Raw genomic sequence first — 16518 nt, forward strand, 5'->3', positions numbered from 1 at the left:
TCTTTACTGTTCTTCACAAGCAAACATCATTTTCCACACAATACGTTTAATCCTTTGTTTACAGCAAGCCGGTGAGATTGACAACCTCACTATTACGTTGGGGCAAAGTACTTTGATTGTGTTGTGCAGGTTCCACGTTAGCGCCGGAATCTCTGGTGTTGCGCCGCACTACACTCCGTCACCAACGACCTTCACGTGATCCTTGACTCCTACTGGTTCGATAAACCTTGGTTTCTTACTGAGGGAAACTTGCTGCTGTACGCATCACACCTTCCACTTGGGGTTCCCAACGGGCATGTGCTTTACGCGTCATCAAGCTAAATTTCTGGCGCCGTTGCCGGGGAGATCAAGACACGCTGCAAGGGGAGTCTCCCACATCCAATCTCTTTACTTTGTTTTTGTCTTGCTTTACTTTATTTTATTTACTGCTTTGTTTGCTTTCTATATCAAAAATACAAAAAAATTAGTTGCTAGATTTACTTTATTTACTGTCTTGTTTGCGTTCTCCATATTAAAAACACAAAAAAATTAGTTACTTGCATTTACTTTATTTAGTTTGCTTTATTTACTACTGCTAAAATGAATACCCCTGAGAACACTAAGTTGTGTGATTTCACTAGCACAAATAATAATGATTTCCTATGCACACCTATTGCTCCACTCGCTACTACAGCAGAATTTTTTGAAATTAAACCTGCTTTACTAAATCTTATTATGAGAGAGCAATTTTCTGGTGTTAGTTCTGATGATGCTGCTGCCCATCTTAATAATTTTGTTGAACTTTGTGAAATGCAAAAGTATAAGGATGCAGATGGTGACATTATAAAATTAAAATTGTTTCCTTTCTCCTTAAGAGGAAGAGCTAAAGATTGGTTGCTTTCTTTGTCTAAGAATAGTATTGATTCATGGACTAAATGTAAGGATGCTTTTATTGGTAGATATTATCCTCCCGCTAAAATTATATCTTTGAGAAGTAGCATAATGAATTTTAAGCAATTGGATAATGAACATGTTGCTCAAGCATGGGAGAGAATGAAATCTTTGGTGAAGAATTGCCCTACCCATGGACTAACTACTTGGATGATCATCCAAACCTTTTATGCAGGATTGAATTTTTCTTCGCGAAACCTATTGGATTCAGCTGCTGGAGGTACTTTTATGTCCATCCCCTTAGGTGCGGTAACAAACCTTCTTGATAATATGATGATCAATTACTCTGAATGGCACACTGAAAGGACTCCACAAGGTAAGAAGGTAAATTTTGTTGAAGAAACCTCCTCCTTGAGTGATAAGATTGATGCTATTATGTCTATGCTTGTGAATGGTAGATCTAATGTTAATCCTAATAATGTTCATTTAGCTTCATTGGTTGCTCAAGAAGAGCATGTTGATGTGAACTTCATTAAAAATAATAATTTCAACAACAATGCTTATAGAAATAATTCTGGTAACAACTATAGGCCATATCCTTCTGCTAATGGTAATGGTTATGGTAATTCTTATGGTAATTCTTACAAAAATAATAGGAGTGTACCCCCTGGTCTTGAAGCCATGCTTAAAGAATTTATTAGTACACAAACTGCTTTTAACAAATCTGTTGAAGAAAAGCTTGGTAAAATTGATGTTCTTGCTTCTAAGGTTGATAGTCTTGCCTCCGATGTTGATCTTTTAAAATTGAAAGTTATGCCTAATGAAGATAAAGATATTAAGTCATTTGCTACAGCAAACGCCATCCAAGTTCGAATTAATGAGAATATTAGATTGATGGCTGAATTGCATGCTAGGTGGGAAAGAGAAGAAAACGAAAAACTAGCTAAAGAGAATAATGTAGCTAAAGTTTGGACTATTACCACCACTAGTAATGATAATGCTTCACATGTTGCTACACCTCCTACTATCAATGGTAAAATAATTGGTGTTGGCAATGTTTCTACTCCTAGTGCAAAGCGTGCAAAATTGCCTGAAACTGCTAAAACTGCTGAAACTGTTTGTGATAAAACTGCTGAAATTTTTCAAAATATTGGGGATAATGATCCCATTGTTGTAGATCATAATGGTTTATATTTTGATGATTGTCACATCTCTGAAGTTATTAAGTTCTTACAAAAACTTGCTAGAAGTCCTAATGCTAGTGCTATAAATTTGGCCTTTACAAAACATATTACAAATGCTCTCATAAAAGCTAGAGAGGAGAAACTAAAACTTGAAACTTCTATTCCTAGAAAGTTAGAAGATGGTTGGGAGCCCATCATTAAGATGAAGGTCAATGATTTTGATTGTAATGCTTTATGTGATCTTGGTGCAACTATTTCTATTATGCCTAAGAAAATTTATGATATGCTTGACTTGCCACTATTGAAAAATTATTATTTGGATGTTAATCTTGCTGATCATGCTATAAAGAAACCTTTGGGGAGGATTGATAATGTTCGCATTATGGTTAACAATAATCTTGTCCCTGTTGATTTTGTTGTCTTGGATATTGAATGCAATGCATCTTGTCCCATTATATTGGGAAGACATTTTCTTCGAACTGTTGGTGCTACCATTGATATGAAGGAAGGTAATATTAAGTATCAATTTCCTCTCAAGAAAGGTATGGAACACTTCCCTAGAAAGAGAATGAAGTTACCTTATGATTCTATTATTAGAACAAATTATGATGTTGATGCTTCATCTCTCGATAATACTTGATTCACACTTTTCGCGCCTAGGCTGAAAGGCGTTAAAGAAAAGTGCTTATGGGAGACAACCCATTATTTTACTTCTGCACTTTTATTTTATATTTGAGTCTTTGAAGTTGTTACTACTGTAGCAACCTCTCCTTATCTTTATTTTATTGCATTGTTGTGCCAAGTAAAGTCTTTGATAGTAAAGTCAATACTAGATTTGGATTACTGCGCAAAAACAAATGTCTTACTGTCACGAAATTGAGCAGCCCCTTCTGTAGGTAATTTAGAAAAATCTGCCAATTTACGTGCATGATCCACAGATATGTACGCAACTTTCATTCAATTTGAGAATTTTCATCTGAGCAAGTTAAGTGCCCCAGAAAAATTCATCTTTACGGACTGTTCTGTTTTGACAGATTCTGCATTTTATTTCGCATTGCCTGTTTTGCTATGTTTGATGGATTTCTTTGTTCCATTAACTTTCAGTAGCTTTGTGCAATGTCCCGAAGTGTTAAGAATGATTATGTCACCTCTGAATATATGAATTTTCAATTATGCACTAACCCTCTAATGAGTTTGTTTTGAGTTTGGTGTGGAGGATGTTTTCAAGGGTCAAGAGAGGAGGATTATACAATATGATCAAGAAGAGTGAAAAGTCTAAGCTTGGGGATGCCCCCGTGGTTCATCCCTGCATATTTTAAGAAGACTCAAGCATCTAAGCTTGGGGATGCCCAAGTCATCCCTTCTTCATCGACAACTTATCAGGTCACCTCTAGTGAAACTATATTTTTATTCCGTCACATCTTATGTGCTTTACTTGGAGAGTTTGTTTGTTTTTGTTTTTGTTTTTGTTTGAATAAAATCGGATCCTAGCATTCCTTGTTTGGGAGAGAGGCACGCTCCGCTATTTCGTATGAACACATATGTTCTTAGCTTTACTCTTAATGTTCTTGGCGAAGGTTGAAACTGCTTCGTTCATTGTTATATGGTTGGAAACAGAAAATGCTTCATGTGGTAATTGGTATAATGTCTTGAATAATTTGATACTTGGCAATTGTTGTGCTCATATAGATCATGTTTAAGCTCTTGCATCATGTACTTTGCACCTATTAATGAAGAACTACATAGAGCTTGTTAAAATTTAGTTTGCATGATTGGTCTCTCTAGAGTCTAGATATTTTTTGGTTAAGGTGTTTGAACAACAAGGAGACAATGTAGAGTCTTATAATGCTTGCAATATGCTCTTATGTAAGTTTTGCTGTACCATTTTATACTTGAGTTTGCTTCAAACAACCTTGCTAGCCTAGCCTTGTATTGAGAGGGAATACTACTCGTGCATCCAAATCCTTGAGCCAAAAACTATGCCATTTGTGTCCACCATACCTACCTACTACATGGTATTTCTCTGCCATTCCAAAGTAAATTATTTGAGTGCTACCTTTAAAACTTCATTCCTTGTCTTTGCAATATATAGCTCATGGGAAAATAGCCTTAAAAACTATTGTGGTAAAGAATATGTACTTATGTATCTTATTTCTTAATAAGTTGCTTGTTGAGCGGTAACCATGTTTCTGGGACGCCACCAACTATTACACCTTTGTTGAATATCATGTGAGTTGCTATGCATGTTCGTCTTGTCCGAAGTAAGGGTGATTTATCATGATCAAATGGTTTGAGTATGCATATTGTTAGAGAAGAACATTGGGCCGCTAACTAAAGCCATGAATCATGGTGGAAGTTTCAGTTTGGACATCAATCCTCAATCTCTTATGAGAATATTATCTTTTGTTGAATTCTTATGCATTAAAGAGGAGTCCATTATCTGTTGTCTATGTTGTCCCGGTATGGATTTCTAAGTTGAGAATAATCAAAAACGAGAAATCAAATGCGATCTTTCTCCTTAGACCTTTGTACAGGCGGCATAGAGGTACCCCTTTGTGACACTTGGTTGAAACATATGTTATGCAATGATAATCCATGTAAATCCAAGCTAATTAGGAGAAGGTGCGAGCACTATTGGTAATCTATGCATGAGGCTTGCAACTTATAGGATGTCTTATACATAACACATATGATTTATTACTACCGTTGACAAAATTGTTTCTATGTTTTCAAAATGAAAAGCTCTAGCACAAAAATAGTAATCCATGCTTCCCTCTGCGAAGGGCCTTTCTTCTACTTTATTGTTGAGTCAATTTACCTACTTCTTTCTATCTTTGAAGCAAACACTTGTATGAACTATGTGCATTGATTCTTACATGTTTACCTATTGCACTTGTTATATTACTTTGTGTTGACAATTATCCATGAGATATACATGTTGAAGTTGAAAGCAACTGCTGAAACTTATATCTTCCTTTGTGTTGCTTCAAAGCTTTCTACTAAGAATTTATTGCTTTATGAGTTAACTCTTATGCAAGTCTTATTGATGCTTGTCTTGAAAGTATTATTCATGAAAAGTCTTTGCTATATGATTCAGTTGTTTATTCATTATCTTTACCATTGTTTCGAATCGCTGCATTCATCTCATATGCTTTACAATAGTATTGATCAAGATTATGATAGCATGTCACTTCAGAAATTATCCTTGTTATCGTTTACCTACTCGAGGGCGAGTAGGAACTAAGCTTGGGGATGCTTGATACGTCTCAAACGTATCTATAATTTCTTATGTTCCATGCTACTTTTATGATGATACTCACATGTTTTATACACACTTTATGTTATTATTATGCATTTTCCGGCACTAACCTATTGACGAGATGCCGAAGAGCCGATTCGTTGTTTTCTGCTGTTTTTGGTTTTAGAAATCCTATAAAGGAAATATTCTCGGAATTGGACGAAATCAACGCCCAGGGTCTTATTTTTCCACGAAGCTTCCAGAAGACCGAAAGGGATACGAAGTGGGGCGATGAGGCGCCGCCACCATAGGGCCGCGCGGCCAGAGGGGGGCCCGCGCCGCCCTATGGGGTGGGCCCCTCGTCAGCCCTCCGACTCCGCCCTTCCGCCTACTTATAGCCTTCGTCGCGAAACCCCAGTACCGAGAGCCACGATACGGAAAACCTTCCAGAGACGCCGCCGCCGCCAATCCCATCTCGGGGGATTCAGGAGATCGCCTCCCGCACCCTACCGGAGAGGGGAATCATCTCCCGGAGGACTCTTCATCACCATGATTGCCTCCGGATTGATGTGTGAGTAGTTCACCCCTGGACTATGGGTCCATAGCAGTAGCTAGATGGTTGTCTTCTCCTCATTGTGCTATCATGTTAGATCTTGTGAGCTGCCTATCATGATCAAGATCATCTATTTGTAATGCTACATGTTGTGTTTGTTGGGATCCGATGAATATGGAATACTATGTCAAGTTGATTATCAATCTATCATATATATGTTGTTTATGTTCTTGCATGCTCTCCATTGCTAGTAGAGGCTCTGGCCAAGTTGATACTTGTAACTCCAAGAGGGAGTATTTATGCTCGATAGTGGGTTCATGCCTCCATTGAATCCGAGACGAGTGACAGAAAGTTCTAAGGTTGTGGATGTGCTGTTGCCACTAGGGATAAAACATCAATGCTTTGTCTAAGGATATTTGTGTTGATTATATTACGCACCATACTTAATGCAATTGTCTATTGTTTGCAACTTAATACTGGAAGGGGTTCGGATGATAACCTGAAGGTGGACTTTTTAGGCATAGATGCATGCTGGATAGCGGTCTATGTACTTTATCGTAATGCCCTGATTAAATCTCATAGTAGTCATCGTGATATATGTATGTGCATTGTTATGCCTTATTTATTTGTCAATTGCCCAACTATAATTTGTTCACCCAACATGCCATTTATCTTATGGGAGAGACACCACTAGTGAACTGTGGACACCGGTCCATTCTTTTACATCTGAAATACAATCTACTGCAAACTCTGTTCTTTACTGTTCTTCGCAAACAAACATCATTTTCCACACCATACGTTTAATCCTTTGTTTATAGCAAGCCGGTGAGATTGACAACCTCACTGTTACGTTGGGGCAAAGTACTTTGATTGTGTTGTGCAGGTTCCACGTTAGCGCCGGAATCCCTGGTGTTGCGCCGCACTACACTCCGTCACCAACGACCTTCACGTGATCCTTGACTCCTACTGGTTCGATAAACCTTGGTTTCTTACTGAGGGAAACTTGCTGTTGTACGCATCACACCTTCCTCTTGGGGTTCCCAACGGGCGTGTGCTTTACGCGTCATCAACCGACTAGGACTCTTTTTCGTTTTCTTGGACTGCAAAAAGAAAGGAAAGTCTCGGCTCAATCCACTCAACACGAGCGCGGCGCGCGAGTCGATTCGAGCGAGCGAGGAGGAGCACATGTGTACCACTCCTCTTCTCACTCACTGAAAGTGGTGGAACAACCCACCTTGTAAGGTGGTCTAACTTCCTACCAACTTTCCATGTGGGACTAAACTTCTCACCTCTTGCCACTTCTCAATGAGCTGCCACCAACTTGGTCTCAAACTCTCACGGGTTGCCACAATGTGGGCTTTGAGATTTATACGGAAATCTGTAATCTAATTTGGGCCACTTCATATGGGCCCAATATTTCAAAATCTTTCAAATTTTCTACCATGGGTTAAAAATACCCTTCCCAATTTTTTAATATTCTTTAAACTTAAGAATTTTAAAAAATCAAGATTCATAAATTTTCAAAACAATTTTTCAAAATTACAACATCATTACTTAAACATTTTCTCAAAAAATTGTAAAATCTTCCTTAAATTTGAACTTTGAGAAAATAAAACAGCATAAAATTAACATCTAGGTACACAAGAACCTACTTTCTAAGAAATCTTGTATCTACATATTTAGTAGAAACTTACGGAAAATACTTTTGTACTTACAAGCATGGGTGTGGGTGTTTTCGTCACTATCCATTTATTTCTCGAGATTCGTGCTCACCGTGGTAAATGTAAAGATTCGTTTCTCTCCTATTTTTATCCGAATCTCAAAGCACAATGGACGGTGACAGAAACACTCACACCCATGCGTGTAAGTACAAAATCCACTCATAGAAACTTTACCCTTTAATTTAAATTTTCATAAGAAAATATAACTATCAATGAAATGTTTGAATATCTCAAAATGATTTACCATACAAAAGGCTAGTAATTATGATATACATATCTTGCTTCATTTTGTAATTGATAGCACAAACCACAGATTAATGATCATATACTTATAGGCGAAAACTGTAAACGGAGGCCGAGCTAGCTATATGTAGCTCTTTATTTTCAAAATTTTAGAATTATAATTTTATGTTTTAAAAAAATCTGAAAAAAAATCATGGATGTAGACAATGATGAAATATACAAAGATGCAAAATCTCAATGTGAAATTCTTTGTATTGTAGACTATACAAAAATGACAAAATCTGACAGGTTTAATAGTTTTGAAATGTGCATTGTTCACTATTCTTAGATCCACACATGTGTCATTTTATGTAGCCTAAAGTACTAAGAATTTCACATTGATATTTTGCATGTTTGTAGATTCCATCATTGGCTACATCTAGGATTTTTTCAGAATTTTTTAAAACTTAAAAATATGATTTCTAATTTTTTGAAAATAAAGAGCTACATGCATGTAGCTCGGCCTCCATTTATCTACTATCTACTTATAGGGAAATTACAAGTGTAAGTTTATATTGGTTCTTTGTTCGCATGATCTGTTCAATAATATTTTAGCCCTATGACACTTTTTTCCTAAAATTAACAATCGGCTCATATAAAAAACACTCAGGTTCTAAAGTCCACGTTCCTTATATATAAAATATTCAGATTTGCAAATGATAGAGGTAAGGTGTCAAGTGGGATCCCACAAAAATTTCACCTATAGTTCATTTTTTATTTTCTAGTTCAAAATTTTGGTAAAATCTTAAATTCAAAAACACAAAATAAACTAGAAGTGGAACTTTGGTGGGATCTCACTTACATTTCTAGACAGAAGGGCGTTGACATATTTAAATTCACTCCCTCCATTCGCAATTACCTCGTATTTTATATTGTACATGTTGGTATTTTTTTCGTACATATGAAGTTAAGCTTTACAAAGTTTAACTCTTTTTTTTTTGCGGAGGACACAAAGTTTAACTTTGACTAAACCCATAATTTGAGGTAATTGTGAGACTGGTCCCATCCCATGTTTCTATATTTTCATTTATGATAAGATTTTTCTGGATAATATTTATGAGACGATATGCATTTATTTTTTTACGAAAAGATACTACTGCCCCTGTTTCAAGGAATAAGACGTCCTTATTTTACGTTTTTTTTATTTGACCAAGAATTACTTCAAATAGATAAACATTGTTTGTATGAAATTAGTATCATTGAAAAGTTCATTTCAATACGAATCGATCGATACTAATTACATATAATATAATCAAGATTTTGTTGCTCAATTTTTATGGTCAAAGCTCGTCTTGAATTACGCGTGCATCTTATTCCTTGAAACGGAGGTAGTACTAGCACATCATAACTGTCGGGACAAACCACCAGCCGTTAATTCGAAAATCTTTACCTACCGTCTCATTTTCCTTTATGACTATATATGTTCAGCCGGAATAATCTTCAAGATCAGGCGGATAATAATAGAAAAGATCCTGTATATTGCGCACATATCCCACGATCTTAACCAGATCATCCAGATTTGGCAGAAATTAATGTTATTTATGTTTGCTGCATGCGCTGCATTTATCAAGGAATTAACTTGTGCCAAAGATACGATATACTACTAATCTACAACGATCATTCCTGCTGTATAAAGATGACCCGGTGGTCGATCCTATTCCAGCATCGCCATCACCTTCATCCTATCTGTGTGTCTGGCTCTAGCAATGGCGTCGTTTCCCAATTTCCTACCGCCCCTTGTCTTGCTAGCCACCCTTTTCTCTACACCTGCACTGTGCTACATCAATCCATTCACCGCAAGGCCTCAACAGAATGTCGCAGAACCCTCTGCCTATCGCACTTACATAGTGCTTGTCGAGCCACCTCGCTCGGATGCCGGAGAAGATGCTCACCGTAGGTGGCACGAGTCTTTCTTGCCAAGCTTGCATGCCGGTGAATCCATCGAGTCCCGGCTTCTCCACTCCTACACCGAAGTGTTCAGTGGCTTCACCGCGAGGCTCACTAAGGCTGAGCTAGATTCGATGGCCAAGAAGCCAGGGTTCCTACGTGCGTTCCCAGATCGAAAGCTGCAACTCATGACCACGCACACCCCGGCGTTCCTCGGGCTCAGGAACGGCACTGGGTTCTGGAGCGAAGCTCGCTACGGGAAGGGAGTCATCGTCGGGTTGCTCGATACTGGCATCCATGCGGCACACCCTTCCTTTGATGACCATGGAATCCCGCCGCCCCCGCCAAGGTGGAAGGGATCATGCAAGGCGGCCCGCTGCAACAACAAGCTCATCGGTGCCAAGTCGTTTGTCGGAGATGACTCTGGCGACGAGGTGGGACATGGAACACACACCTCATCCACGGCCACCGGGAACTTCGTCCCTGGCACGTACCATGGTGTTGGCACGGGTACAGCAGCTGGAATAGCTCCTGGCGCCCATATCGCCATGTACAAGGTATGCGCCGACAATGAGTGTGATGAATCCGCCATACTAGCTGGGTTGGATGCGGCAACCAAGGATGGGGTGGATGTGCTCTCAATTTCCCTCGGTGCAAACACAGCCACAAGATTTGATGAGGACCCCACGACCATCGGCGCTTTTGGCGCCGTATCCAAGGGTGTCGTCGTTGTGTGCTCGGCCGGGAATAACGGTCCCACGCCAGCCTCGATCACAAACGACGCGCCATGGATGCTCACTGTCGCTGCCGGCACAGTGGACAGGAGCTTTGGAGCCGAGGTGCGTCTCGGCAATGGCAAGAGCATCCACGGGGAAGCGCTTACCCAGAAAGCAAAGACGAGGTCAAAGTTGTACCCTCTCCTCTTCTCCGATGCGCGTCCGTTCTGTGAATTTGATATAACTTCCGTCGCCGGTAAGATCATTGTTTGTGAGGCCAATGTGGAGGATGTTGAGAAGTCTGAAGTCTACGGCTTAATCGATGCTGGCGCAGCTGGCGTGGTGTTGTTCAACGACGACATCAGTGGCTACACCACACTTCTTCGGGATTACAACTCCACTATGGTGCAGGTAACCGCGGCCGATGGCGCCATCCTCAAATCTTATGCAGCATCATCAGAGACAGGAGCTCTGGCTGCATTCAACTACAACAACACATTGCTTGGCATCCGCCCAGCCCCCGTCGTGTCATGGTTCTCTTCGCGGGGTCCAAGCTTCATTACTCCTGGCGTTCTCAAGCCGGACATATTAGCGCCAGGGCTCAACATCCTAGCCGCATGGCCACCAAAGACGGACTCTGCATCAGGGCCTTTCAACATCATATCCGGCACATCCATGGCCACACCGCACATCAGCGGCGTTGCAGCGCTTCTGAAGAGCATTCATCCCAGCTGGTCACCAGCCGCTATCAAGTCCGCCATCTTGACAACATCGGACATGGTAAATAGCACTGGTGGCTCCATCTTGGATCAGCATTACACCAAAGCTAGTGTGTATGACACAGGTGCAGGCCATGTGAATGTCACAAGAGCCGCAGACCCTGGTCTGGTATACGACCTTGGCATCACTGACTATGCGGGCTATATTTGCTGGCTCCTTGGAAAGGATGGCTTGGCAACCATCGTTCGCAACTCAAGCCTGACTTGCACGAAGCTACCGAAGATCGAGGATGTGCATCTTAACTACCCGACCATTACTGTGCCGATGACATCAACGCCTTTTACCGTGAACCGGACTGTGACGAATGTTGGGCCAACAAAATCGACATACACGGCAAAGGTGGATGCGCCCAAATCACTGGTGGTGCGCGTCTTTCCGGAGACACTCGCGTTCTCCAAGCCCGGAGAGAAGAAAACATTTAGCGTGACAGTGAGCAGCCGCATAGGTAAAGAACTATTCCTCGAGGGAAGCCTAAGATGGGTATCGGAGAGGCATGTCGTGCGGAGCCCCATTGTCGTAGCCGCTGCAGCGGCTGGTCGTTCTTTAGTAAAAAATATCACATAACAGTAGTATTGGAACAAAATTGTTATTTATCAGTATAATATAATTTATATTTCAGCATTTTGTGCCGTTTCATGCGGTCACAGTCTATTTGAATCTGGTGGGTGTTGTCAAATGCAGAGACCGGAAGCTTTTCAGCCTTTTGTGGTTATGTCATTTAAATACCTTACAAGGAATCTTTTAAAAACTTTCATTCGATAATAAATACTCCCTTTGTTCAAAACTATAAGATGTTTTAGAAATTATAAAGTAAACTAAATACACACCATAATGAGTAAATCTATATACCAGAAGTAGACTAGATACAAATCAAAATAGAAAATCTACAAAAAGCTAAAACGTTTTATATCAGTTAAGGGAGTAAGTATCTTACCTAGTACAAAAGGTGATAATTAAATACATCTGTTTGAAACTGCGCCGGCCCAGATAGGTGAGAATAACATGATATGGTGCCCTTATGACGATTTAGAAAGCTCCAGAAGAGTTATGTGCCCTTGTGTCTTAGCCACAGGGACTGCTGACCATATTTCGTAGAGGACAGAAAATAGATAATTCGGAGAGCTCGGTGTCAACTTAAAACTGATGAAACTTCTGTATTCTGATGTTGTTTTCATTCCTGTAACTTTTGTCAGCTTTTTCGATGAAGGAAATATATTAATATCAAGAAGATACCAATTACACTCAGCCTCTACAACAACGCACCACCCTAATGGCACTACGGATGCACACAACCAAAAAAGAAAAGAAAATTAAGAAATAAAAGTCCCGCTACAGCATCTCGGGCCTAACAACAGCAATACATCCACCGCCAAGACAACAGACTCTCCAAAAAATGACGCCTCCAAGAAGGAAACAGTGCTCAAACACCGTCGTCGCCCGATCAAAGATCTTAGGTTTTCACCCTGAAGATAGTCCCCGCTCTCAAAATAATGCCTCCACCAAGGCCATTGCCAGGCACAACCAGTTAAGGCCAGACCTTGGGTTTCACTCTGAAAGGTAGGACTCTGCACTTCACTTGTGTTGTCGCCCCCACTTTCATACCGCTGTTGTGAAGCCCGGAACACCAAGCAAGTCTCTCAACATCGCGGAGACTTGAACCTCCCTTAGCTAGTCCTCCCCTCCGGCCTTCATGAAATTCTCTTCTTCCGACTTTCATTATGGATCCATAGTCACTTGATGTCAACACAGAAAAAGAGCTTTGCGCCGCTCCCTCCAGAACCAATCGGTCGGAATAAAAACATGGGTGCGCACGACCGAATACCTCCGATCCAACAAACTCCAGGCAAAGCAATGTTACATTCGCCGGCGGAGCCATCCGGAACTCAACCCACCGGCCAGATCACGAGTCCAGGCCTCCGGTAGGTCCTCCTCTTCACGCAAGAGAGGCCCTAGGACCGCCGCCTTTATACAGGTCGGACCCCCACGTCGGCGACCATCCCGGGCTGGCCAATCCAACCCTCCACCAGCGACACCATCGCCGGCTTCCATGCTCCCCCATCTCGCCGCCGGATCGCGGTGATAGATCAAAAGATCCACCACCACCAACCGCAGGCCGACCCTCTCCGGCATAGAAGAGAGTCACCTCCTCCGTCGAACCCAAGGCTGCTGCTCCGGACGCCCTCGTGACGCGGAAGAAGCCCGAGATCGCCTCCACGCACCGACGAGAGGCGGGGGGGGGGGGAAGGGCATGGCGCAGACCGAGGGCCTGGCCGCCGCCCACCACCAGCCCCTGCCGGTGTGCTGCGGATGAAAGCCTACGGGAGAGGAGGGGGGACTGCAGCGCAAGAGCCGCCGTCGCCCATCACCATCCGCGCCGGCCGCCGCTGCATGCGTCGAGGAGGGGAGAGCCCGTCCGCCATCCCCCACGTCGGCGAGGAAAGGCCCCCGCCGCCGCCACGCCCCGTGGGTCTTTGCCCCGACGGCGCTACCGGCAGCGGCGGTTAGGGTAGGGGAGGGGTTCGGGAGAGGAGCTGGTTTGTGCCTAACTTTTGTCTGCTAAGAAACGGTGTTAAAAAGTGAAACGGAGACTCCATGTTCAATTAGGTCGATCACGTCCCACTCAGTTTCCGCTGTAATGCAGAGCTGCTCCAAACTGTTCTTCAAAAGAAATTTGGGAAGTGTTGATCTTAACCTCGTCACAAGTTTGCCTGTTCCGTAAGTTTCATAGCTGTGTACTGCCATCGACAAGTGTTCTGGTATCCCAGAGACATGCGCGAGTTAAAAAAAATATAGTGTTGTGCTTTCAAGGTTGTTATGTCTTGTGTTCACAAGTAACCTTCAGCATTCTCCATTTTCCATACGAGCTTATGTTTTTTTTGAAAAGGGGATAATCACCCCAGCCTCTGCATGATGCACACAATCTTTATTAATAGATTCAAGTCAAACAAAGTATGTGATACAAAATTCACGGATCACTCGTGATCGATACATAAATCAACCAGCGAAACATCAAAACTCGGAAACTAAGCCAACTAAACATCTTGTGGTCAACTAGTGTGACACCATCCAGTCTGTGACAAGATATCCTGTGCGATCCTTGGAGATGGCTGCATCCAGTATCTATAAACGCCCGCTGATCCTGAGGGAGGAGTAACGCCCACAGATGCACCCAGTGGACGACCATATGAATAACCTGCATAATATTGAAAGAAGTTGAATTGTTAAATACAATATTATTCCGACACCTCCATATTGACCAGCACAAAGCGGACACATCAATGCGTATTCGATCTTTTGCTTTTTTGTCACCTCCATTCAACCAATTACCAAACATATTGGTAATGTTAGCTGAAGGTGGAAGGTCAAAAGCGAAATACACCATGCACCAAAGTAATTTTGCAAAAGGACAAGCTATAAATAAATGTTCGATGGATTCTTGTGCACCACAAAAACAACACTTCGTACAACCTTTCCAATTCCTTTTGCAACTTTATTATTAAGAAACCACATAAAATTTTTAATCTGCTTCCATAAATATTTCCGCAGAAAAGGAGTACGGTCATTCATCAAGTCTTCATACATAGATTTAACAGTAACTAAACTGAGGCTGTAAGGTTCCAAGCAAAAGTATCAGGTTCATCATCAAGACTAACATTCATCAAACGTCTACACAAATGCAACCAATCAGTCCATTTGTTCCCATACAATACTCTCCGAAACTGAATATTCAGAGGTACATGAGCTAACACATTCGTAAGCAAGACATTTCTATGTTGCACTATGTGATATAAAGATGGATATTGCTCCGCTAAAGTTTTATCTCCCAACCAAACGTCCTCCCAAAATCTAACAGCCAAACCATCACCTAAATTAAAGTAACCTCGTGCAAGGAAATCATCTTTCACATACATTAGTCCCTTCCAGAAAGGAGAATCAGATGGTTTAACCTGAACTTGAGAGAGGGTCTTTTGAGATAGATATTTATTGTGTAGTAACTCCTGCCAAACCCCTTCTTCATTCAATAATTTGAAGAGCCATTTATTTAGAAGGAATTTATTCTTTAATTCTAGAACCTCAATACCAAGACCACCTTGATCTTTTGGCCAACATATAATATTCCATTTCGTTAGTCTATACTTCCGCTTTTCTCCATCTCCTTGCCAAAAAAATCTAGATCGATAGAAATCGAGTCATTTCAGAACCCCTTTCGGAATCTCAAGGAAAGATAACATGAACATTGGTAAACTTTTGAACACAGAATTGATCAAAACAAGTATATCCCCATAAGATAAGATCTTGCCTTTCCAGTATCCCAATTTGCCCTCAAATCGAGTTTCTACCGGATACCAATCTGAATTTCTAAGGGTTTTGTTGTGAATAGGAACTCCAAGGTATCTAAACGGCAAAGAGCCCACTTCACATCCAAAAATATGTTTATATTGCTGCTCCTATTCCCTCGCTTTTCCGAAAAAATAATTCACTCTTATGAAAATTAATTTTCAAACTCGATAGTTGTTCAAAGATACAAAGAATTAATTTCATATTTAGTGCCTTCTGCAAATCATGCTCCATAAACAAATTAATATCATCCGCCTATTGTAAAATTGAAATACCCCCCTCAACAAGACGAGGGATTAGGCTTCCCACTTGGTCATCTGCCTTAGCGCGCTCGATTAAAATAGCCAACATATCTACAACAATATTAAACAGGATGGGTGAGAGAGGGTCATCCTGTCTCAAGCCCTTCCTAGTCTAGAAATAACGTACAATATCATCATTTACCTTGACCGCAACACTCCCGTCTTGGACTAAATCTTTCATGAAACGACACCATTCTGGCGTGAAACCTTTCATTCTCAACGTCTGTTGTAGGAATGACCATTTAACCTTGTAATAAGCCTTTTCGAAATCAATTTTAAATAAGACCCCATCCATTTTCTTAGAATGCATCTCATGAATAGTTTCATGCAGTATAACCACACCTTCTAAAATATGTCTACCCGGCATAAAAGCCGTGAGCGTGAGTCTAATCACTTTGGAAGCAATCTCCATCAGACGATCAGTACCAACTTTAGTAAACACTTTGAAACTTACATTAAGCAAGAAAATAGGCCTATATTGCTGAATTTGAACTGCATTTTCCTTTTTGGGTAGTAAAGTAATGATGCCATAGTTCAGTTTATATAAGGTCAAATCCCCATTATGCAACTGACTAAATAATTCCATTAGGTCTTCTTTAATAACTTTCCAATTTTCTTGATAAAACTCAGCGGGAAACCCATCCGGC

The 16518-nt window shown here is 41.0% G+C and overlaps 1 protein-coding gene across 1 annotated transcript; it reads left to right on the plus strand.

The window, feature by feature from the left end:
- Positions 1-9554: 9554 nt before the first annotated feature.
- Positions 9555-11795, plus strand: LOC124673241 (subtilisin-like protease). The gene has a single exon (XM_047209361.1). The coding sequence runs from the start codon at positions 9555-9557 to the stop codon at positions 11793-11795; it is 2241 nt and encodes a 746-aa protein (XP_047065317.1).
- Positions 11796-16518: the final 4723 nt, after the last annotated feature.

This window comes from Lolium rigidum, chromosome 7 (genome assembly GCF_022539505.1).
Source record: "Lolium rigidum isolate FL_2022 chromosome 7, APGP_CSIRO_Lrig_0.1, whole genome shotgun sequence".
NCBI lineage: Eukaryota > Viridiplantae > Streptophyta > Magnoliopsida > Poales > Poaceae > Lolium > Lolium rigidum.